We start from the raw sequence: 25,727 nt of genomic DNA, 5'->3' as shown, positions 1-25,727 counted from the left end.
AACCGCTTACGTCAACGACAAGCTGACACGGGATGAAAAAAAACTTTTAAAATTTAAATAATCGTATTATTTAGTATATATATACATATATGCTAAAAAAATTATTTAAAGAACTGTAATTATACATAATTAAAACGACTCTATATTTTTTTGAAATTACGTTTCAACTGAATGTTAAGTAATATTTTAAGTTGAGGTATAACTTCACCTGTGTCGCTTACGTTAGCTAGTATAAACATGTTGATATGTCAAAACTTGTTGAGTGCAGTCTTCTTTTTGTATTTTGTTTTAGAATCGAGAAAATTATAGTTCTTTTGATTTATTTTATTTTTATAAAAGTCACCCAATGACTTTCTGCATTTACAAATAGACAATTTTAATTGTTGGATCTGGGAAGGAAAGAAAAAAATTAAATTTTTCCGTTGGTATATTGAGAAAGTGCTTGACTGTTGCTGCAACTCAGTCATGCGACCACCCGTGGTAATTCTATGTTTTGGATTATTTTGAAATTAGAAAACACCAGTATTGTCCGTTGTAGAGTTAACTGAGGGACTGTGACTTTTAAAATTAATTTTCATTGTAATTATTCATTTAGTTTAGTAAATTAAATACTTTATTAAAATTATTGGTTATTTGTTTCACTTGAAGTACTTAAAATTTTCGCCAAATATTTTTGAAATATTGTAGTTTTACATGCTGATAACGAAATTCTCATTCGTTATCTTCTTTTCTAATTCCATTCTCATCTTGGCTGTATTATACAAATATGAATCTTGCAGAAGAGTCGTGCTTCGTATTACTACTGATCTAAAAAGGATGAAAGACAAAGCTGACTGCAGCGGAATTTGAACGCAGATCGTAAAGAACCGTAATTAAGTACCACTCGGCATTTTGTCCGACGCTTTAACGATTCTTTTAAAATCTCAAACTCGAAACAAACCAGTTAGAAGTATTTGATGTTTTTAAATATTACAGAAGTGTGTGGAAATTTGGTGGAAATCTGTCTGTCAGTATATACATATTGATAGACAGAAATGTACAATATTATATATTCATTACGGCCGATCTTACCAATCGGTTTCACACAAGGGGTTCAACAGAGTGTTAGGTAACAGTCTGATTATGTAACCCACCACTCTTCAGAGGTAGCCATTAGGTAGCTAGGGTAAACCCCAACTGTTTTCTCTTGGAGCACATCTGCTTGTAGTGGCGCGTGTGGCCGCCATCTTGGGAAGTGCCATTGCGCATGTGCAAGGGATTTGCCGTCAGTGGAAGTACCCGAGCACGCATGAGCAATGCAACACGTGGAGATTAAAGATATAGCGTTCTCTCTCTTATTCATCCAGCAGGCGTCGTGTCAACACGTATTTCTCTCAGCTCTTCATCGACATGTGGTCGAAGCTTCCTTTGGTATTATAGCGGCATGCCTGTTCACCCGGGAACCAAACGGCTCTACACCAACCAAGAATAAATTATTGATCTGTTGTTACCGTTGACGCTCGTGTTTGTTGTATTTCTGAATTTAATAAATAATATAAGAGCTGGGGAGAGATGGTCATGCCATCATATCTCATCCAACTCTTATAACTGGTGACCCCCGACGTGATTCAGAAAAAGAAAAACAACTCGAGAAACGAGTAAATGGAATAAATACAACAGCTTTAATTACCCCGGAGAGAAATAGCATACGGCCTGGAAACTGAACAAACGAGCGAACAGTGATTTCTTTTTTTCGTCTGTCTCCACGTGGTTTGAAAAAAACGAAAAAAAAAAAAAAAAAATCCTACACACACGCACATACATATAAAAAAAAATAAAATTTTTTGCCTGTATTGTTTTTTTTCTTCCTTGCAGCAACGACGTAAGGTTGGTCAACAATATATTTTTTTTCTACAGACAGTCAATATATATCCATAGTTATTATATGTAAATCAAAACAGACATTAAAATTGAGAATTATGGAAATATTATTTGCAGAGTTTTTGAATAGCAAAATGGGAAAATGGAAATCTTTTTGTATATTTATTCTCCATTACACATTTCATTTGCAAATAGGAATCACAAAGACTTACATGTTACACACACATACACATGTATTGGCTTCAAATTTTGGCACAAGACCAGCAATTTCAGGGCAGGGTGGGGGTGGAGTCAATTACATAGACCACAGTGTTTAACTGGTACTTAGTTAATCGACCCCAAAAAGATGACAGGCAAAGTCAACCATGGCAGAATTTGATCTCAGAACATACAGACGGATGAAATGTAGCTAAGCATTTTGCTCGGCGGGCGAATGATTCTGCCAGCTTAATCTGGCCCTGGTTTTTATCCTGTTGGGTTTCAAGAACCCCCCCCCCCGCCTCATCACTACACAAACCTGATAGAGAAGCCAGTTTTAGTTAGTCACCAATCCCAAAAAGTTGAACAGGTTGTATTGAAGTATATGAAACCAGCAACACCTGTGAGTGACTTGACATGTATTTCTTTTTCACGTTGACATGGAAGGCAAACGTTAAATGATGGCAGTGATTCTCTGTCTGAGAGGGAGGTAACTCTGAAAGAGAATTGATTCGGATTGTGATAATCTGTCCAACCCATGCCAGCTCGATGAAAAACGAACAGAAGACAATAATTATATGTATGTATGCGTCACCCGCCCCTCATCATTTTAATGTTCACTCTTCCATGCTTGCATGGGTTAAACAGAATTTATTGGGGCAGATTTCCTACAGCTGAATACTATCGGGGTTGCAACCAACATCCCACCACAAGTGAACACGTCACCTCTGCACAATCGATCTCAAAACATTAAAATGACATGAAACAAATACAGAAACACAAGTATAAAAGTTGTCTCCCATCATTCGAACTTAAGGGGTGGAGGAACGAATCAAAATATTTAAAGTTTTATTTTACCTTTATTACGTGGCTTACGTTAATTCAATATACCTCCACCTACACAGCTACCTAATTATTATAAGAATGCAGTCTAAAAATATTTAAATTTATTTAAATGCCGCTAAACACACAATGTAGCACTTTTAAGACCAACCTTGTCCGGGACTACTTGCAGTGAAATATTAAAACTTAAATCGAAATTCTTGACTGAAATCCCACCCTTTCACGAAAGCAAAAAAAATATTTAAAAGGTCTCTGAGAACGGCAAATTTTCTACAGATGGTTACCCTTCCTGTCACCGACCTTTACCCCTTTCCAAGCAAGATAATATTTCCTTATGGCCAGAAATGTTTTCTGTAGAAGACCAGAAACAAATAACATCAACTGCATGATGGTGATGCACATTTACAACCATCACGTGACAAGGGTACACACATGCACGCCCGCACAATAATACACACACACACATCTATCTATGCACACACACACATAATTGTGGAGGGAACCTGTGGAAAGCGTAGACCCAGGAAGACATGGGATGAAGTGGTGAGAAGGGATCCTCTGATACTGGACCTCACTGAGGAAATGACAAGGGACTGGGAGGTGTGGCAATTTGCTGTACTTGAGAAGATGTGTCAAGCTCAGTGAAATTGCTGTCATCCATCCTTACATACAGGATTGTCCTTTACAAGTGCCAGTGCCACGTAAAATGCACTCATGCTGGTTCTGCATAAACATACCCATGCTGGTGGCTTGTAAAAAGCACCTGGCACATTCTGTAAAGTAGTTGGTGTTAGGAAGGACATCTAGCCATAGAAACCATGTCACAACAGACAATTAGTGTCTGGACAGCACCCTGGCTAGCCTGTTTCTGTTACCATCCAACCCACGCCAGCATGGAAAACATGTTAAATGATTGGTGAGGTGAGCAAGTAGAGGTAAAGTAAGGTTGAGAGATCCCTTTCATCCTGTTTTACCAAGGGCTTATGGGCCCTCTAGTGTTACTATCACACTAAATGTAGTTAGTTACATACACTCTGTAAAGTGACTGGTGAGAGGAAGGGTAACTAGCCATCAAAACTTTGCCAAAATGATAGGTACTGCTCTATGAGAGTAGTAACGGCCCCCAATTAGATACAACTCAGATAGTGATGCCCTGTTCAACCCATGCCAACATGGAAAGTGGATGTAAAATGATGATGATGATATGCTTACACACACACACACACACACATTGGTATTAGCAGAGTTGTTATAGGCTTGGTAACAGAGGGGTGTAAGTGCATCCCCTAAAATTTTTTGACAGGCAATGAAAATGCTTTGAACTTCCCCTGAAAAACTTCTCCAAAATGAATGAGCGTCAAACTATTTTTTGGCTGATCTCAAGCATCACTTTTTCCATTATTAATTTTATCTGATTTGTTTAATGCTCAAATATAATAATATTTACTGTTATTATACCTGTGTTGTTTTGATATTGAGATTGAAGAAATCAATCCTGTTTGTAAAATATCTTAGACCTGGGTTTGCAGCTTCTAAGTAAATTTAGTTCCCACACTTATGGTTAGGGAGTAGGACTAAATGCCTAAGTGTATTTCTTTCACACTCTCAGTTCATATCCCACCTAGGTCAGCTTTGCCTTTTATCGTTTTGGGGGTCATTAAAATAAAGGGCAATAAATTGGCAGACCGAGTAGGGTGTCAGACTAGATGCCTTGTGGTACTTGAATGCCTCTAGAAGAATTCATTTTGTTGCAAAAATCTAGCCTGGGGCCTCTGGTTTGAGAATAACTTTCTCCCTCCCTCTCAGCAGGAAAAAAAAATATAAGATCATGTTTGGTATTTCAAAGTCAAAGATATTTATTCAGTGTTAGTAATGGTATTTTCCTTCAAACCACAACCTGGCTTCTCAGAGTAGGAGACATTGAATAATGTAGTCCTAGATACAATGTGGTGGGGGAAAGGGTAGGATGGTCACAGTGTGAACACCCTTGATCTTTTTAGTCTCTTCGATCAGAGCTCAGTTGACCTACAACAAAACAACTCACAGACAAATGATATGGAAAAAAAATGGCTCACTGAAAAAAGGAAATCATCTCACAAATGGAATAACAAAACCTCGAATCGAAGGGTGGGGCGGCGACTTAAAATGAGGCGGTAGACCTGTCCGACCCCAGCTAACTTCGAAGGAACCAACATTAAAACTTCGACGGTGTTACACATGTGTATCTTCTTTGACCGCTTCTTTTTTTCGTCCGTCGACAAATATTTCAGTCAAGAATGTCTCGTCTTTTATGGCTTGTTAAATACACACACATGTGTGTGTGTGTGTGTATTTAATACGTTGCACCTTGGATATGTTTTAAAAGATAACAGTTAAGGAAGGTTGCAGGAGCATTTCACGAAGGACACGTGATTCTCGCATTGCGACTGAGAGGGTGAATTAGTGAGGCCAAAAATTAATTTGTTATTGTTACTGTTGCTTCTGCTTTCGTAACTACCACTAAATTTACTGCTGCTAGTTCTTTCGCTACCACGACCACCACCACTAAGTCGTCATTCACCGCTGCTGCTTCCATTAAATAACAATTTACTGTTACCGCTACCATCACGGCTTCTACTGATCTACACCGTTCACTGCTGCTGTCAGTGTTCTTGTTGTCGTCACAGACATGGTGCCTAGCCCAATGACGCGTGTGAGTTCTAACAAGAACTCCACGTCTGATACCCCACCAGTTAACCAATTATCTAATTATGAAGGTGAGGAGCAAGTGGCATCCGACGACTATTCACCCGTGTTGCGTCGTCGGAACATGAGGAGGACGGTAAGCATGGCGAATTATGAAGAAATAACTGGCGAAGAGAAGAGAGAACGACTGAAACAACCTGACAAACCGTGAGTGTTTGTTTACATCTCGTCTATATTTCTGTAAAGTCTTATAAACAACAATGTGGGCTGACTGGGTATATAACCGTATCTCGCCGGAGGTAAAGAATACACGCACCACCTGTTTTCGGCGTAACTAAGCCGAACCCCTAAACCTAGCCCTAAACGCCAAAAGCAGGTGGTGTGCGTATTCTTTACCTTCGCCCGTATCTCTTGATAGGTAAAGTGCATAGTTTCTTAGGCTTCAATGAATCTGTCTGGAGTATTTAATTAGTGTGAAGCCGATAATGCTTTTTTCTTTCTTCTTTTCTGCATTAAGTAATCACTGGAGTAGAAAGGTGTCAACAATCATTTAAAGGTGTGTAAAGAAAGGTGATGACGTATCACTATCTTTCCGTACACATCTTTGTTCTTTCTTTTAACCCCTTTGTGACCATATGGGTTTCAATTAGTTTTAAAACCAATCAAGTATTTAGAAGGATGTAGTAAAATAATTAAGTTATTATTATTAAATTGATATCTGTAAAATGACTTAAACGAAACTTTCTTGGTGTTAGAAGGTTTTAATTAAATATAAACACATTAAAATCGTGTTTTGTATGTAAGACTAAGGTTTGTATGGGCAAGGTTTGTATGAAAAGCTGACTTGGGTGTTTTGGTGAGAGATATATCTGTACTTGCTTCTTACCCAATGTCTTTATTTTCTACAGTCCTCAGTACATTTATTTATATATTTTCTGAATTAAGTGTAAATACAAGCAACAATTTGATGTCGCTATTAATTTGTTATTATTTTAATTCTGTATATATTCTTGGCGACCACAAAAGTTGGCATCACCTGGGAACGGGTTGAAAGTTCTCTCTATCAAATGTTTATTTACAAAACGGAAGTTATTTCATTGTCACACCGAGTTTTTCCCTTCGGTGGGATCTTTCTTAGAACCAGGGACGAACTCTAAGTGCATACAAACCTGAGGCGGGTGCAGCTGTATCGAGAAACTTGTTTATTTCACATCTTAGTAACATGTATTAAATTACTATTTTGGTGCTGAATCTTAAACCGTTTTTTTTTTTTCATATGTTTTTTGAGAACTTCGGTTGTGGGAGGTTTCAAATCTGAATACAGGACCCTAACGTAGTCATTTATCCTGCTAAAAATTGCAGACAAATCTTCTTCAAATCAAACCATCACCTCCGTCTTAACGAAGGATACATTGAATAATGTAGTTCTAGATATGTCGTCGCGATATTTGTGAGGGGTAACAGTTAACTCCATAAAACCCCTCATTCATTTATTTCATAAAAACGAGGTATTACGATATGCTAGGAGAAAAAATTAAAACTAACGAAATATCCTTGTATGATTTATCAAATCCTGTTTAATTTTTCTAATATTGTATTCGGTTAAGTAACTATATACCTCGCACTTGCTCCAGCCGTAAACTAAAAGAACATTAAAAAAAAAAGAATATACAAACCAAAACCAGTCAAAGAATATAGAACGAAAAATGGAACTGTATTTATTCAAGAAACCATCAATAATGATATTTCAACAATTCAAATTGCCCAGCATATATTTAATGTTTTTAAACTATGAAACATTTAAAGATAGTTGTGTTTGATCCAGTATAGTACCGTTCTGTCTAAAATGTTTTGATGTTACTTCGAGGTGATAAATTGTAAACACGTCGAAATATTTAGCCATTTGTTTGTCTCAAGGTTCAGTCATCCCATTTAATGAACGACACCTGTCTTTATTTTATCAACATTTTTATAGATTGTTCTCCTCTGTTTACTATTCATAAAGGAATGTGTATATGTGTTCATATGCATGTTTGTGTGCGCGTATGCATGTCTATTGGTGTGTGTGTGTGTACGCGCATATGCTTGCGTGGTGATGTGTGCGCGCGTATGCATGCATGTTGATGTGTGTGCGCGCGCGTATGCATGCGTGTTATGTGTGTGTGTTCGCGAATGCATGCGTGTTGATGTGTGTGTGCGTGTGCATGCGTGTTGATATGTGTGTATGCATGCGTGTTAATGTGTGTGTACGCATGCTTGTTGATGTCTGTCCGTATGCGTGTTGATTGTGTGTATACGTATACATGCATATTGATGGGTATGCGTGCGCGCGTGCATGCATGTTGTGTGTGTGTGAGAGCGCGTGCATGCATGTATGTATGTGTGTGCATGTGTTGTGTGTGCGTATGCATGCATGAGGTATGTGTGTGCATGTATGTGTGTGTGTGTGCATGCGTGCTGGTGTGTATGCTTGAGCATGCGAGTTGATGCGTATCTGAGTTAATGTATGTATAGATGTATGTTGATACGTCTGTCATACACTGCTGTCGTCGTCTCTATCAGCTGAGGACTTTGAACCTTGTCCAAATGTCCAACTCACTTTTCTTAAAAGGTAATCTTTCTCCTCCAACGACGCACCCCTCCTCACCTGTCTCTCTCCGGCTTCACTTTATCAGTTTTTCTAAACAAATCACTAACAGCCAAGGGGGAAACTTCCACTCTACGTGTTTACTTGACCTACAACAAATTGCTCTGATCAATTGATCAAGTTGACCTAGAATCAAAGGTGTTCCAGCCATGACTACCCCCGTCTTTCATCCAGACATTGTATATCTTCGAAGAAGAATTGCAACAATGGGACAAAGCCTGAGGGGAGTCCAGCGGCCGATGAGGTCTTAAAAGAGCAGCGGGACTCCCTAAAACCACATGGCGATGGACCATTGACAAGGAGAGAAGAGTGGAAAAGTCGGAATGAGACCAGAACAGTGACAGACAACAAGGTTCTGGTTGGAGGGATCGCGTTGCGGCCTTATGTGCTTCATAACACAGAAAGAACTAATATATAGGACTGCGCGCCCTCGTTGAGTCATTACACTAGTGATTGTTTAACTACTGATAAACTCTGATTGAATAGATCTGTATTTGAAGCTATTCGAGCAATGACCATCCTCTCATTAGTTTTTATTATTATTATTTTTTTCATTTTGCAGACAGTGTATCTAGGACAACATTATCTAAGTTGTGCTTGAGGGTGGGTGGTGGCTGCTATTTCTAGCAGGTTTAGCAACAACGTAGAGTGGTTTTTTTCCTTAAATTTATTTTTATTTTGGCATGAAACGCATTGAGGATTTTGGAAAAATCGCAGAATTCACAAACTGACCCCAGCACACTAATTAAAATAAATCAAAAATTGTTTTGGAGCGAAAATATATTTATTCACACACACACTCATTTGCCCGGCTAACGATTATGATTAAATATTTTATTTTCACTCAGACTTTGACTTCTTCATTTTCAATGGTCAGGCAGAGCTTCTTTTCTGAACTTGTCACCCCTTGGAATATATACGTGCGCGCGCGCGTATATGTGTGTGTGTGTGTATATATACATGCGCGCGCGTGTATTTATATATAATATTTTGAAAATGGTTAATAGCTTTTGTATCATGATATTTTTATTAAATGTTACTAAAATATCTGACAGAATAGGAGAGAGAGTATTGTAGTTCGCTTGAAGCATTGTGTAATGTATGTAAAAAAAAATGTGTCTTGAATGGCACAACCATGCACTATGGCTAAGATCAATATCAAATTCTAATAACTGTTAGAATTTTTTTTCGTGCAGCCACTTTCAAAAAACGTTGACGTTGCAAAACCACTCCTGCCACACACGCGACACACTATATCTGCCTGTCATTTGATCTCACTCCACTCCTCATTTCTAAAATATTTTATATTTTATAACGACATTTTCTCTATGAATTTCCTAATATATTTGTTTCGCTTCCTTCATATTTCAACGTATTTCTTAATATTTATTGTTTTATTTGTTAACTACAACTGTTGGCTGACCCCTCTCGCTTGCAATATCTGATATTCCCCCACCACTTTGAAAGTCGTTTTTAAGACCCCTTTTCTATCAAACTGCGAGCATTTAAAAAAATATTAGTTAGTCATGGCCTTGAGCTTCTGTCAAACCTTCTTGTTCTTATTATTAGTGTTATCAGGATATTCCCCTACATTCTACCAACCTTGATCACCACCACCTTCTTCCTCTCTCTCAATCATTCACGTCCTCAATAAATTAGTTCTATTTCATCTTATCTTATCAAGGAATAATGATAATAACCGTTTCTACTCACACACACATATACCTATATACTCCCCCTCATTTCGATCCCACACTGTCTAGGCCTCTTTGTCCCTCTCTTCTCTCTGTCTCTCCTTATCTCTTTCCTCTAAAATTGTTTTCTCTTCCCACAGGATCCACCGCCATCTTGATTCCTTATTCAGTACCTCAAGTGGATTCACAAACTACAGAGGATTATTAAATCTTTGTATTTTACTCCTTGTAAGTATCTTTTCTCAACCACATGGCCATGGCTGTATGGTCAAGAACCTTGCTTCCTAACCATGTTTTCGGTTCAATCTCTTGATGTTCTTCCTAATGTCAAACACTTTACAGAGTGCTGCTTTCTGGGTTGCCAGCACATGCTTTTCAGGTGCCACTAACATCGGTGCTTTTAATGTGACATTATTTGTAGGCACCTTTTATCTGATGGGTACATGGCACCTCTCTACATGATGCCAGGACGGGCGCTTTACATGTGACACTAGCACAGGCGCCAGCACGAGCGCTTTACACGTGGCACTGGCACAGGCGCTTTACACGTGGTGCTGGCACAAACGGTTTACACATGGCGCATTTCATGTAGCGCCAGCACGGGTGCATTTCGTGTGGCACAGGCGCATTTCGTGTGGCGCTTGCATGAGCACTTTTTGTGTGGCACTGCATGGGTTCCTCTCTATGTCCCACCCAGGCCAGCATGGAAAACAGACGTTAAATGATGATAATGATGTTTACACACATGAACTGAGGGAGAGAGAAGAAGCAAAGGCAAGAACGAGAGAAACAAAATGTTTGATCCCAAATAAGTCGATGTTGAATCCATTGTATGAAATAGGTAGCGCCAAAACGGCAGCACTAAAAAGTTGTCAAAACGTCTCATACCCCTCTAGTAGAAGGAAGGCATTCTGTTGTAAGCACAAGGGTTAGGACTCTGGTCAAAGGATAACTTCAACCCTTCATCTCACTGGTCAAAGGGTCAATGATGCTGGTTTCCCCCCATCCATTGCTAAAATAGTTTTAAAGAAAAAGACTTTTGCTACAGATAAATGGTCTTAACTTGTTTCCTTTTTTCTGTTTTAGGCAATTTCTAACACGCGGCTGGTTTTGGAAAATTTAATAAAGTGAGTAAATATTGTTTTCTATTTTTTAAAAAAATATTTTTGCTGCTTCATTTACAACAATGGTATTCTAGGTGATCACACACAACCTGCTAGATATGGTAGTTAAATCTCCCTCCACTGTCTTGGAAAAGGTGGGATGTTTTGGACCGTCTCTGCTCCATCCTGCAGCTTAGAAAAACTAGAATTATCGTCATTGTCATTATCATTATTATTATCATTATTATTTAATATTTCAGATATGGGATTTTAATCGACCCTGTAGCCTCATTTCAAATGTTCCTGCTTAATCCATCTAATTGGCCCAATGTTGCACTCCTTGCTTGTAAGTCATTCTCTTTATTATTATTATTATTATAGGGCAGTGAGCTGGCAGAATCATTAGCATGCTGGACAAAATGCTTAGCGGCATTTCGTCCATCCTTACATTCTGAGATCAAATTCCATTGGGGTTGACTTTGCCTTTCATCCTTTTGGGGTCGATAAATTAAGTACCAGTTGTGTACTGGGTCGATGTAATCAACTGGTCCCCTTCCCCCAAATTCCAGGCTTTGTGCCTGTAGTAGAAAGGATTATTATTATTATTATTATTATTATTATTATTATTATTATTATTAAGGTGGAAAGCTGACAAGATTGTTAGTTTGCTGGACAAAAGTGCTTAACAGCATTTAGTTCATCTTTGTTCTGAATCCAAATTCCACCAGGGTTGACTTTGCCTTTTAGCTCGATAAAATAAGTACCAGTTAAGCACTGGGGTCAATGTATTCAACTTGTCCCCTCCCACAGATTTTAGGCCTTGTGTCTATAAGTAGAAAGGATTATTATTATTATTATTTTGATAATACAATTGTCATTTATATGATCATTGTGTGTGAAGGGTGAGCTAGTTAACGTTTGTGTGTGATTAACTAACATGTACATATGATTAACTAGTGTGTGTATATGCAGTTAACTGTGTGTGTGTGTGTGTGGTTAGCTACTGTACCTATTATACTGTGTGTCTGAAACATCCTTCCTTAAGTTACAGATGACATTAAGTACTGCACATTGCTGTTCACTGCATATTTGATGAGTCTAAATATCATTTCATCTTTCTTTGACAGTATTGGAGTTGTTTATATTATTTGCTTTCAAAACAGAGTGCCTTCTTGCTAAGGTAAGTCAAAATATTCTCTGCCCCCCTCCCCTGCCCTCCTTGCACATACCATTTACCCTCTTCACCTTTATCCTGTTACAACTGTTATTTCCGTGTTCACATGGGAAATGTGGAGGGAATAGTTTACACAAATACGTGTAGGTGCAAGCATGACTGTGTGGTTAAGAAATTTGCTTCCCAACTACATGGTTTTGGGTTCAGTCCCACTGCATGGCACTTTGGGCAAGTGTTTTCTACCATACCCTTAGGCCATCCAAAGCCTTGTGAGTAGATTTGGTAGCTAGAAGTCCTGTGTGAAATCCTGACTACTGTGTGTGTTTCTCTCCTTGTCTTGACATTATACATTATGGTGTTGTAAATGAGTGCCATTGTCATACAAGCAGTTTCGTTCACTTTCAATATTCTGCAAGAAAATGTCTCGTTTTGGGGAAATATTTTCTTGCTTGGAAACAGGTACGGGTTGGCAACAGGAAAGAGATTGGGTCAAAGAAAATTTGCCTCAATGACCCGTGCATGCATGGAAAAGAGGATATTAAAATGATGATGATATATGCAGATTGTTAGGGATGATATGAAAATAGTAACAAGGCTTGATATCTGCCAGACAAACAAATAAAAGTAGCTGTGTGCCTTATTCAAAAGTACAACACAACACATTGGTTGTAGTATGGATTGAACACTCAAGCATTTTGTCAATCCTCCAGTACAGATGTTTATGACATTAATTAGATATTTTTGTTTTGGTGTCTGTCTGTTAGTCTTTTGTTTGTTTTTGTGAGTTTGTAACTGTATATCTGCACGTGTGTGTGTATATATATATAACCCGTCTCTCATGGTGTACATCCGTCTATGTTTGTCTCTTGCTCAGTACCTATCTCTCAGTATGTCTTTCTGTCTGTCTATCTGATGGTGTTTCTCTTTCTCTTTTAATGTCTGACTATCTCTCTTTATTTCTTTACATTTCATATTTTTTTTCCAGAACTGTATCAGTGATAAATCAGGCCAGTTGCTTTACTGCGTTAACCTGCTGGTTCTTCTCATCTTCCCTGCTGCTCTTATATTACATTTACATCCAAACCCTGGTAAGTTTTATTAAACATTAATTATTCAACATTTCTATTAATACTTTCATATGAAACAAACAAATTATCCAGTTTCAAGGACAGCTCTGCTACCTGTATCAGGACAATTACCCCTCATAGGACAAATCCGCCCCGATGACAACTATCCTCTAGGACAATTACTCCCTTGGTTAATTACCCCCTCTCCAATATATTAGGAAGTTTTAAATCATTATCTGTTGTACTCAGGGTAATTGTCCTTGGTGGTGGACGGGGTAAATGTCCTAGAATGCTGCTACCATCCTTCATTGCACAGGTGGCATTGACAGAGATGAGAGGTTATTGAGAAGTAATGTGGGGAAGTGACTGGAGATGTATCAGTCAATGAGTGACTTATACACATAACAAGGTCACCAATCATAACAGTTCTTTGTCTCCTCTGCATGTGTGTTGTAACAGCTAATGTAAACTGGATGTAGCATGGACAGGGCTATGGTGTTGGTTGCCCTGGGTACGAATCTCTTAAGGGTTCAAAATTTTAAAAGGAAAACAAAGTAGTAATAATAAAAATTAAAATGTAGTACACTTTTCCCTCAGTACTTGCTTTGCCCCCCCCCCCCCAGCCACTGGCAACCCACACTGCACCACTGCCACAGATGTAATGACCTAAAAGTAGGACTAATTGTTAATTAGTATTTGCTGTGTTTCAGACAGTCATTATGTCAATAATAAACATATGCACTAGTTCTACACTACTCCTTTATTATTCAACAGTTGGTTAATTACATAACCAATTAACTAATTGATTGTTTGATTAATCAATCGGATTCACAACCACTTCAATGACATGCCCTCTCTACTTCAGGTCTGAATAATTGACGAATAATAAAGAAGTGATATACAACAAAATCTGCAAAAGTTAATTAGTTCTAGCTAGAAGTGGAATTATCCATCCATCCACCTTCTCCACCCACTATTCTCGGGTGGGTTGTGGGGGTAAAGTTCTCAGGCTCTTCTTCCAAAGGGTCTTGTCAGACTTTCTGGATAGATCCCCAAGCACGACCAACTGAGATTATGGTAGAGCCCTTCTTGTTCTTTGTCTGCCTTTAGTTGGCTCGGCTTGAAGAATCTGTGACATTCTAATTACATCTCCGCAGTACTGGAGCTGTGAATTCTCAATGCAGAGAAGTAGTGGCTCCACCAGATGAAACTCCCTGATCTCTGAGCTATGCACCCTGTGAAGCAACATTATTCCAGAGATCCTTTCGAGGAACCCCATTTCTTCTACTTGTATTTATGATAATATGCTTTTGGTCAGCACTCAACATTCACAACTCTAGGTGAGGATAGGCACAAAAACTAAACTGAAGATAGTGAGTTTGGGTTTGAAAGTAGAATTGATCAGAATTTTGTATATGTTTTACAATGTTTTTACTTGAATGAACAAACTTTTCTCCTTTTGAATAATAAACAGAAGAATTAATAGCTGACTCAGTGCTAAAATTGGATCTTTAAGAACAACAATGGCTAATCCAACTTTGACATAGTTTTTCTAATTCTATATTGATGACCTGAAAGAATTGTTTTAAGAGTTAGTTAAGATAAAGAAAACAAGCTTCATTGTTCTGCTAGAAGTGGATATTAATAAATGTAGCACACCAAAAATTCAAATACCTTTGAAACATGTATAAACCAGTGACATTTTAGAGATCTTAGTGAAATAGTTATGTATATTGGGTCACATCTTCTGGAGATATTGCGATTTTAAAGTTTTTTTCGAAATAAAGTAAAATCTGCTGTGAAATATTTAAAAAAAAAAACAATTTTAAACTTGAATTTTGAAAATTTGGTATAAAAATTGGTGAAAAAAAAAAGGAAAAAATTTATTTGGGATCACATTTTCATAAGTTTTCATAAGGCCTTGTGCCTATAGTAGAAAAGATTATAATAATAATAATAATAATAATAAGGTGAGTTGGCAGAATCATTAGCATGCTGGGCAAAATGCTTAGTGGCATTTCGTCTGTCTTCATGTCCTAAGTTCAAATTTCACTGAGGTTGATTTTACCTATCATTCTTTTGGGGTCGATAAAATAAGTACCAGTTGCATACTGGGGTCGGTGTAATTGACTTACTCCCTTCCCTGAAATTGCTGGCCTTGTGCCAACATTTGAAACTAATATTATTGTTATTGTTGTTTCAGCCTTTTCCATTGTGACGTTAGGTTTCTACACCATTGTCTTCTTGAAGTTAGTTTCATATTGCAGTGTTAATAGTTGGTGCCGTACTCAAGTAATGAGAGAGACACCTTTAAAACGACACAAGTCATTCAGCTCCTCTGAAGGTAGGTATATGTGTATATATATATATATATATATTGTTTCTTCATTTTTCTGTGCTGGCATGAGTTGGTTAATTTATTCCTTGATATCCAGACTATGTTTGTTAAGATAGGGCAGTGTGGCTAGAATGTCTTTGATTAGAGATCAACTCACAGAGATCACTGAGGGTTGAACAGGATGAACAGAGATAAAACAAACTTTAAAAAGGAAACAAATATAAGCTGGCCGTTACTTTGATTTCCATATTTTTATTGAGTTTATTTAAAATAGATTGATACGAATGATGTTTGTGGTTGTATCAATGAAAACAAGGTCATTGTGCTAAATTTTGACTATTGACCCAAATGCCTGTGTAGTCAAAACATGAGGCAACTATGAGAGGTTTTGTTTGAAAAGTGCCGCCATTATAGAAAAGTGAAATAACAGTGAAAAAGATTTTGTCACTGAGAAGTGAATAAAAATGAAATCCTTAGTCAAAACATTTTGAATACAAAAGCATAGGTGACAGAATAGTTAAAATGCTAAATCATAGCACAAACCTTCACAAATCAGAAGAAGTAGCCTCTTTCTGAATTACTTTAAAAACAAAAACAAAAAAAAGCCAGGAATAGCTTGGATCATCAGTTTGTTGAATGAAGGCTAACCTGAGGTTAAACAGCAATAAATATTTAGTACAACGACCTCCTTTTCTTTAACTCCTTTGTCTGTCTTGTGTATCTCGTTTCCCTGGCATCCATGCATTGTATATGATGCAGATTCCCAATTTTTTTTTAATAATCATCAGAGTAACTTGAGACTTATAATAATAAATCTTTATCAAATGCTATATCTCCATTTTCTTATTTTTCATTTAAATATCATTTATGGATCAGGGGCATTGTTTATTGATTGGAGGTGTTGTTTATCAATTGAATGCATCGTTTATGAACCAAGGATTAATTTATTGATCAGGGGTATTGTTATATGTAAAATTAATATATAGATCAAATCTCAAATTTTTCTTTCTCTAGGAAGGAAAATTCCTCAAAGTGGTAAAGTTGGCAGCCAATTAGTTACATATCCAAATAATCTAAATCTTAAAGGTGAGTACTTTATGTCTCTTGTACTCTATTTCCCATCTTCAGAGAGTACTTTGCTCTCAAAACTCCTACTTACTCTTCTGTTACTCAATATGCATTATAGTCCTAGTTATTGCTCCGCCCCATATATCTTCAAAGCAGTGCCCCAGCATGGCTATAGTCTAATGACTGAAACAAGTAAAAGATAAAAAAGCAAAAAAAAAAAAAATGATAAAAATGATGTTTTTCCTGATAAAAATTCAAAAGGAACACTAATGGCATGAATCTCATTGGTCTTGGAGGACTTGAGAAAGCTATTGGCATTGCTTCTCTTATCAGACAGAGCAAGTAAAAAAAATAATCTTCTAGTCCTACTTATTCCCGCACTCCTTATTTCTTAGTTATTGATCCACTCCCTATACCTTCTCGATATATCCTTTAATCCTAGTTACTGACCAACACCACATTTCTGACAGTCTCAAGTTATTTACTTCACATATATTGTTAGCCTTATCATCTCCCCAACTCAAAATATCTGCTAACCCTAACTGCTGTTATACTCACTACATCTGCTAACCTTGGCTGCTGCTTCTGCTCAAGATCTTTTGTTGATTTTTAATTATAAGCTCCACTCAACACTTCACTTAACCTCAGCTGTAATTTCCCTCAACCCATCTGTTATCCCGGCAACAGTTCCACTCAGCATTGTTGTTTATCCATTCCAATGTCAATATTTGTCAACCTTCTTGTTCTCAAACCCTGTTCACAGTCTCTGTTGCCATTATTATAAGTACCAGTTGATCACTGAAGTTGATGTAATCGACTTACCTCTTTCTTGAAATTACTGGCCTTGTGCCAAAATTTGAAACCAATAATATTATTATTTTTATTATTATTGTAAGGTGGCTAGCTGGCAGAATCGTTAGCATGCTGGACAAAATACTTACACTGCTCTCGCCATTGTTATTGTATGCACTCAATATGCTTCTGTTCACCCCACACCCACACACTTTGATGTGTTATCAATATCTAGTTCATTTCCTGCTGCTCTTCACATTGTCTTCTTCCTGTTGTACGCATGCAAAATGGTTGTAATCACAATTACCCAACCTCTGTATTTCTAGATCTGCACTACTTCATGTTCGCACCCACCTTGTGTTATGAACTCAATTTTCCCCGCAGTTCTCGAATCCGAAAATCATTTCTCCTAAAACGCTTTATTGAAATGGTAAGTGTTAAATGCTTTTCTTTCTTCCTTATATATATATATATATATGTGTGTGTGTGTGTGTATTTACATTTAATATGGTAAATGCAGCAACAGCTATTTTTAAGTTGGAATGAGTTCTGCAAAGAGAATTTCTGTCCATCCATTGTTTCTATATTTTTGATACTGAAGAAAAAAGTTAATATCCATCCATTTTCTCTGAACTGGAGCAACATGAAATAAAGTATGTTGCTGAAGAACATAACGCACAACTCGGTCTGGGAATCAAACTCATGAGCTCATGATTGTAAGCCTGACAATCTAACCACTGAGCCATGCCTCTGTCATTACCCAACATTCATAACCATAGGCGAGGATAGGCATGAAAACCAAATCAAAGAATGTTTTTTTTTATTCCTTGTTGTCTGAGAACCAAATGCTAAAGCTGCTGCATTATAGTATCAATAATTCTAGCATCCAAGTTAATATTAAAAAATATAAAGAGTGCAGAAAATGAAAACAGAGAATTTGTTGGCATTTCTTTGTGAAAACTATTGCATTTGGATATTGCAACACAAATGTATTAAGATTTTCCAATTTTGTACATTTTTGTAATTTTGTGTATTTTTGAAAATTTATTTTCACAAAATTCTTTTTACAGTAAATTTTTGTTCTTTCAAATTTTCCAGATCTTTCTGTGGCAGGTGATGCTTGCTCTGTTACAACAGGTTAGTGTTTTACTTTACTTTCATGGTTAAACTTGTATCTACATAGTGCTGTAAACACTCCTCTGACCACATTAATTATCCTGCATGTGTAAGCGAAAGCAGGGTATTGTAATCACTTGTCTTTGTCTGTGTTTGCAAAATTACTGGAAAATGACTCAACGAATTTTCACTAACTTCTAAGGGACCAAAATGTGAAGTGCAATTGGGGGTCCTTAATTTCAGTGTTTCAGTGTCAGCATGGAAGGGGACATTCGTATTTTGAAAATTAGATTTGCTGATTGGTCAAAATTGATGGCAGTTTGAAATGAGTGCACCAAATATGTCCTGAAAAAGGGGTTAACTTTCAAGGTAGCAGAGCTGAACTAGGTCTAAACAACAAAAAAAGGACACATTGGATAATGCAGTCCTATGTAAACTGTGTCTGCAGAGAAGAGAGGATGATCAGAACTAGAACACCTTTGATCATGGGCCTGCTGGATCAAGCCTGATCAGAACTAGAATACCTTTGATCATGGGCCTGCTGGATCAAGCCTGACCTGGGGCTAAGCAATTTCAACAACAGTAAAATGAGTTTCATTGATCTTTTGTAAAATGGGTGCAGATTCTAATATTAATTCTTTTTTATTTCTTCCAGTGGTTGGAGCCAATTGTCCGAAATTCTATGAAGCCACTTGCTGAAATGGATATAAAAAGGTCTTTTGAAAGACTTCTAAAATTAGCTGTAAGTAATTCTGATTCTGTCAATACCAAACTCATTGTTACATAAATCTAGTTCTTGCTTTATACTAATTTTTCACTAAAATATATCAAAACAGCTAAAACTGCCTTTTTTTATATGGTGGGTATTTTAAACCTTTCATTGTAAAATTAAATTTCATGGTTATTTTTGTAATGATGTTAAATAGAATTGGTATTTTTTGTTAGTTACGGTGCCTCAGTGAACTTGACATATCTCAACAGAAAATACCTAAATCCACATGGTCAGCAAGCAAACTTCTTAACCACATAGCCACCAATCATACAATTATTGTGGTATATTTTCAACCTCAATTATTTTCATTTTTTCTTTTTTTTCCTTTTGTTGCACACCATTATTGTTGTTTATTTTCAGTGGAATGACAGGAATGGTTCCTGTTTCTTCTTTAGAAATTTCTAGACATTTTTTTTTTTTCATACTATTTTCTCTCATTGTTCCATCAATAATGTCATTTCCTTGACAACGTCTCAAATAGTTTGGTTTCTATCCAAATCATTTACCATTCTGTTATCATTTGGAATATATTTCTTTTATTTTTTTTTTATTCATTATTCTCAATCAACTGATATTTGAACAAGGCAACAAGGAAAATATTTCTTTTTAGTAATTACCTTAATTACACTAATTGATTGGTAGCAGAGGATTTTACTGATGTTTTCAAAATATTTTGTCTTCTTACAGATTCCAAACCATATGATTTGGCTGATTTTCTTTTATTGGTTCTTCCATTCCTGTTTGAATGTGGTTGCAGAACTTTTGCAGTTTGGAGACAGAGAATTTTACCATGATTGGTGGTGAGCATTAGTCTATTATTATTATTATTGTCATTATTATTGGGGCAAGCTGGCAGAAATATAACTGTGCCAAGCAAAATGCTTAGGAGCATTTCATCCATCTTGACAATCTGAGTTCAAATTCCGCTGATGTCGACTTTGCCTTTCTTCCTTTTGGGGCGATAAAATAAGTGCCAGCTGAGTACTGGGATTGATGTAATCAACTTGCACCTTTCCCCAAATTGCTGGCCTTGTGCCAAAATTTGAAATCATTATTATTAAGACAGTGAGATAATAGAATCATTAGCAAGCTGTACATTCCGGGTTCAAATTCTGCTGAGGTTGATTTTAGCCTTTCATCCTTTTGAGGTCAATAAAATAAAGTATCTTTCAAGTATTGGGTTGATGTAATTATCTAGCCTGAAATTAATGGGGAGGTGGCTAGATAATTACATCAACCTAATACTCAGAGATTTATTATTGCTTTCTAATAATTTTTTGCAGGAATTCTGAGACTGTGAGTTACTTTTGGAAAAGTTGGAATATTCCAGTTCACCGATGGGCAAGCAGGTTAGCACGGAACTCTTTTTGTTTTATTTGTTTGATATCTCAAACTGACCCTTTACCCTTGACTGTGACTTCTACTTCACTTCCTTGGCTCCACATGTTTACATGTCATGTCATTCACAAAGATTCCTATTTTCTTTGGGGTGGGTGAAGGTTTAGATGGAATATAATTGTTTAAAACAACATCCTAATCCTGACTCAAACTCAGTATCAGCATTTCTGTACAAATGGCTCCAAATTGATCAAGGCCTTGTGAGTGGATTTGGTAGATAGAAAATGAAAGAAGCCCATTATGTATGTGTGTGGGAACATATCTATCTATCTATATATATATATATATATATATATATATATATATATATATATATATATCATCATCATCGTTGTTGTTTAACGTCAGCTTTCCAAGCCGTGTAGCATAGCTGTTCGCACACAGGCATCATACAGTCTACCTTTCACTCTGAGCGTGAGGCCCTTACAGCCAATTCTTATTCTAGCATCTCAGAGCATCCACCCCAACTACTGACTTGGTCACCTAAATAATGGAAGCTATATATATGAGGGGCCTGCTGAAGAGTTCCTGGCTTTGGGTAAAAGAAAATACAAGAAGATAATTAGTTAATTATGATTTCATTCAACATAAGAGTCACACACTTATTGCAGCAGTCCTTCAGTTATTTTAAAGCCCTTGGGAGGTTGGGCCTCCAACCAGGCCTTTCACAATACCCTTAAAGCCAGGAACTTTTCAGCACCCCTCGTATGCATGTGTGTGTATATATATATTTATTTGTTTGTTTGACAAAATATATGGATTAAATATTTTTTTGTATATTTTTAAATTTTACGAACACTACAATTAATTCTTAAATTGTGATTTGAATGAAAAATTACCCCATGATTTACATTTTTTCTTCTTCCAAGTTTTCATTGCCTTTTGAAACCTCGTTAGTGCATGTTGACTTTCATTGTTGTCTTAATAATTAATCCTTCTTTATATATCTAAAATTATTTTATTTACAACTTTTCCATTGAAATCTCTTTTAATATTTCAACAGACACCTATATAAACCATTGGTAAAACGAGGCCATTCCAAATTCACGGCATCCTGTTTAGTATTTTTACTCTCGGCTTTTTTCCATGAAGTAAGTATCATTTCACCACAGTCATGGTCATCATCATCATCATCATCATCATCATCATCATCATCTCAACCATCACTATCACCATTGTCAGTATTATCATTGTCATCATGTATCAACTTCAGCTTGTACTAATGCTAGAGCCACAATGATTTAACCCTTTCACTGCAAAATAAATTTCATGGTTATTTCCAGTAATGATGTTGAATATCTACAAGAAAAAAATTGGTATTTTCTGCAAGTCATGTTGCCTCAATAAACTTGACCTGTCTCAGGAAATAGCTTCAAGCATGACATTTCTCAACAAAAGATAGATTGGTTTATAAAACTGCTTCGTACAGTTAACGGTAATGAAATTTTGAGTGGATATATCTGGTTTTTGCAGTAGAAAGGTTAAGACATTGTACCTCTGTTAGAAATCGTCTTTAAATGTGTAAATTTCAATAAACTAAATATCTCCACTATCTTTTTATTTCAGTATTTGGTCAGTGTGCCATTGAAAATGTTCCGCTGGTGGGCATTTATGGGCATGTGCCTCCAGGTGAGTGTCACACATTCCAAAATAATTTTAGCAATTAAAAAAAAGAAAAAGAAAGAAAAATTGATGATATATCTTTGTAAAAGATTAATTTCTATAAAAGTTTATGATGAAATTTTAGAAATAATCATGTTTATTGCTAGTGAAACAGTTGTTGAGCACAAATTATGAACTACTAGTTGGTACCTGTTGCTACACTGCCGGGTAACAACCTAGTCAAGATGAAATATATCCTTCAGCAGAAGCCTACTACAATGATCACATTTATATGCTCAACAACAACCTGCTTTTTTTAGTTCTTGAAGCAAATTTTAATTCTTTCACACACTCTCTCTCTTAACAACAACTTGTCATTATAGTAAAAGCTTTTATTTAAAGTTTGATGTGTTGCCTATATACTGAAAGACCTACAAAAACATATACAGACAACAACAAAAAAATAACCATGTATTACACACGTACATATAGTTATATTTTGAAGTCTGTTGCACTGTGTTGACAGGCTTGCACTTAAAATTACATTTTTAAATCAAAACTTGTTAGTTACTATGGTGATAACACTATCTTACACATTCTCTCTCAATTTTTTGCCTCCCTTTGTAAATATGTTGTGACAGGGGTTATCTCCCCCTCGAGATAGATCTTTTAACAGACAGATGATCAGCTTCTTTTTTTCTTTATTCATATGTTGCTCTAAAAGATCACTTTAGCCAATTCTGTATATACATGCAAGTTGGTTCCATCTGGATTGACTAGAATGTTACATGTTGGAGTTTAATGACCTATTATTGAGCTTAATATATATTTTTGGTGTTTATGCATCAATTTTCTCTATGTAGATATTATTTTTGTTTCGTTTTCCAGGTACCATTGGCAGTGATTGTGGATTCTCGTAATTATGGTAAATATGGAAACATGGCAGTATGGCTGTCACTAATTCTTGGACAGCCTATAGCTATTCTAGCCTATATGCACGACTATTACATTTTGTCCAAGACTGAGTGATTCTATTATCAATTACTTCTACAAACAAATTCCTACAATTAGTAAAAGACATCTCTTTAACCATTTTCCAAATTTAAAAAAAAAAAAAATTCATTCAAATAATTCTTCAGATCAATTGCTGGATATTTTAGAATTTGTGTTCAATTCTTTATTTCAGAATTTAAAACTAGCCAAACATTTTTTTGTTTTTCTTAACAGTACAGCATTTATTATTTTCTGAATAGTTCTGTGGTGGTCTGACCTTTGAGTAAAAATCCTCCACAGAACAAACATTACTCTCACTTTTTACCTTCCAATCCAACTTGATGCATCGTTGCGCTATTTGTAGAGACCCTGAACAAATTTATGCCCCATCACATTTTAGCATCATTAAGAAATGGACTCTCTCACATATGTATAGAAATTTTTTCTTTTTTAACATTTACCTCTTACATTAGGAATTTTGGATGTGTGCGGGTTTCACAGTTGCTTTTAATACAGGGACCCTTTAATGTTGCTGACTATTAAATTGTCCTCTGTCAACCCAAAGATCAAAAATATATTTATTGATTCAAAACTGATGCTTCTAAATTTGTCACTCAGTTTTTCCCTTTGTGAGAAATTCTTAGTTACAACAGAATGAATCCTCAACTTTGAATGAATAAACTTTGTGTAATAAGTTCTCTTACTATCATTTCTGCATTCAAACATACTTGTGTGTTTGTGTATGTATATGCATATACATATAATATCTGTATATGCATATGTGTGTGTATGTGTATATATAATGAATGTGTATTAGAAACAGGTTTATAAAGTTAACCTGTAACTAAAATTGTATATTTTTTCTAATATATTCTTCTTGTTAATGTTAATGAAAATACTACCAAATTTCTTTCAATAAGAACTGCAATATCCTTGAAACTTTTTGCCAAAAGTAAAGATTCTAAGTGTGAGAGTAAGATGTATGTCTTTCTGATAAATTCTTCCCAGTTTTTAAATCTATCCATTGTCAGCAAGAGTACATTCTTCATATTCATCCTAAATGAAAAATACTGGGTTTAAAACGATTTTATCATTTGGTTTGGGTTCCAATGCATTGTTTAAAAAAAAAAATGATTATTTTTTTAAATTCATTGAAAATAAAGTCCAATATATAAACGTTTTATAAAAAAAAAATTAAAAAAATAAAAAGACATGCTGCCTTTGTCAGTAGTTCCATTATTTCACCAGAATTCTGTGCCAAGGTAAATGGCAATTCTAAATTCAGTTTTTGACCAAATAAAATTTTCTGATTAGCACTTTACCATTTTTCTCCCAGTATCAAGGAGTAATTTGTACCAGCATATGCCAAAAACCTAAATAGTGAAATTTATTCAGTACTGGGTAAACTGATTAAGAAATTGGTAGTTCTCTTCGTCACGACCCATTGTCTTGTACCCAGTTCTCTTCATATAGATGTCAGCAGGTAACCCAAAGCGGTGTTTATTCAATAGTGTATTTATGTTCCTTTGAAATACTACATTTAACTGCTGTTATTGTAAAAGGATGTAAATGGGGCCTCCTTTCAATGTTTTCCCAAGGAGTTGTGATTAAGGCAACACTGAAATGACTCGGGCAGTTCGGGTAGTGACAGTTGGACAACGCAACAGAATGTTGGCTGCAGGGCACAGCTGGCTCTATTAGCAACACACTGAACCCTCATGACTCATTTGCCCTTGTTTATTAATAGGGACCATGGAGTATATTCACCCTTACTTGAAGCAGTCTATATTTGATGGCCGTTCTATTAGCTTGCAATGTTTGAGTTTGATCTCTTCAGTGTGCAACATTGGAGAAAGGGACAGATTCTGTCAAATTACATAGAAACAGTTTTCAAGGGTTTATAAAAAGGGACAGATCCTGCTAAAGACACTATATTAAGACGGTCATCAATAGTTTTAGAATTTACAGTGACAATGATCCTCGACAGTTGCCTACTGCACATCAACACACTTGGCTATGGTTCAGAACTCAATCCTTAGGGGTTTTGCTATTTACACATTAACTTTTAATGATTGTGCACAAACCAGTTTTTGGCTTAAATAAACTGTTGAAAAGCCATCACCAATGTTTGCGTCTTGTAAACTTCACCAAATCAACAGAATTGTTTCTATTTGCTGTTTTCAAATTTTATTCAAAATATCCATATTAAAATTGTTTTTTTTTTTTTTTTTTTTTTAAATTAAATTTTAATGTTTTTAATTTCAAACACTGTTATTTTTATTGCCAAGTTTTCTGTTGCGGAAAATAAAAATTGTTTGCCTCCTTTACAGGTATCAGCTTTTTGATGTGTCTAAATTGCTGCATGTGATATTTACTT

General features: G+C 36.0%; 1 protein-coding gene across 1 annotated transcript; it reads left to right on the top strand.

Moving 5' to 3' along the window:
* The first annotated feature begins 5,545 nt into the window (after positions 1–5,545).
* LOC106869194 (diacylglycerol O-acyltransferase 1) lies at positions 5,546–25,675 on the top strand. Its single transcript, XM_014914829.3, has 16 exons — positions 5,546–5,793; positions 10,068–10,155; positions 11,014–11,054; positions 11,291–11,376; positions 12,158–12,210; positions 13,190–13,292; positions 15,475–15,615; positions 16,624–16,695; positions 17,796–17,899; positions 18,568–18,606; positions 19,241–19,327; positions 20,045–20,157; positions 20,641–20,706; positions 21,759–21,846; positions 22,322–22,384; positions 23,246–25,675. Exons 1-16 carry the CDS (start codon positions 5,570–5,572, stop codon positions 23,384–23,386), a joined length of 1,509 nt encoding a protein of 502 aa, XP_014770315.1. The 5' UTR covers positions 5,546–5,569; the 3' UTR covers positions 23,387–25,675.
* The last annotated feature ends 52 nt before the right edge of the window (positions 25,676–25,727 follow it).

The sequence above is a fragment of the Octopus bimaculoides genome, chromosome 20 (assembly GCF_046866305.1).
Source record: "Octopus bimaculoides isolate indiv1 chromosome 20, ASM4686630v1, whole genome shotgun sequence".
In the NCBI taxonomy this organism is placed as follows: Eukaryota; Metazoa; Mollusca; class Cephalopoda; order Octopoda; family Octopodidae; genus Octopus; species Octopus bimaculoides.
Note: the sequence above shows the minus strand (reverse complement) of the source record. Positions and strands in the feature narration are given on the sequence as shown.

Coding starts and splice junctions, on each gene's coding strand:
- LOC106869194 (XM_014914829.3), top strand. CDS start 5,570: ATGGTGCCTAGCCCAATGACGCGTGTGAGTTCTAACAAGAACTCCACG. Junction 5,794..10,067: donor CTGAAACAACCTGACAAACC/GTGAGTGTTTGT, acceptor CTCTTCCCACAG/GATCCACCGCCATCTTGATT. Junction 18,607..19,240: donor TGCTTGCTCTGTTACAACAG/GTTAGTGTTTTA, acceptor TATTTCTTCCAG/TGGTTGGAGCCAATTGTCCG.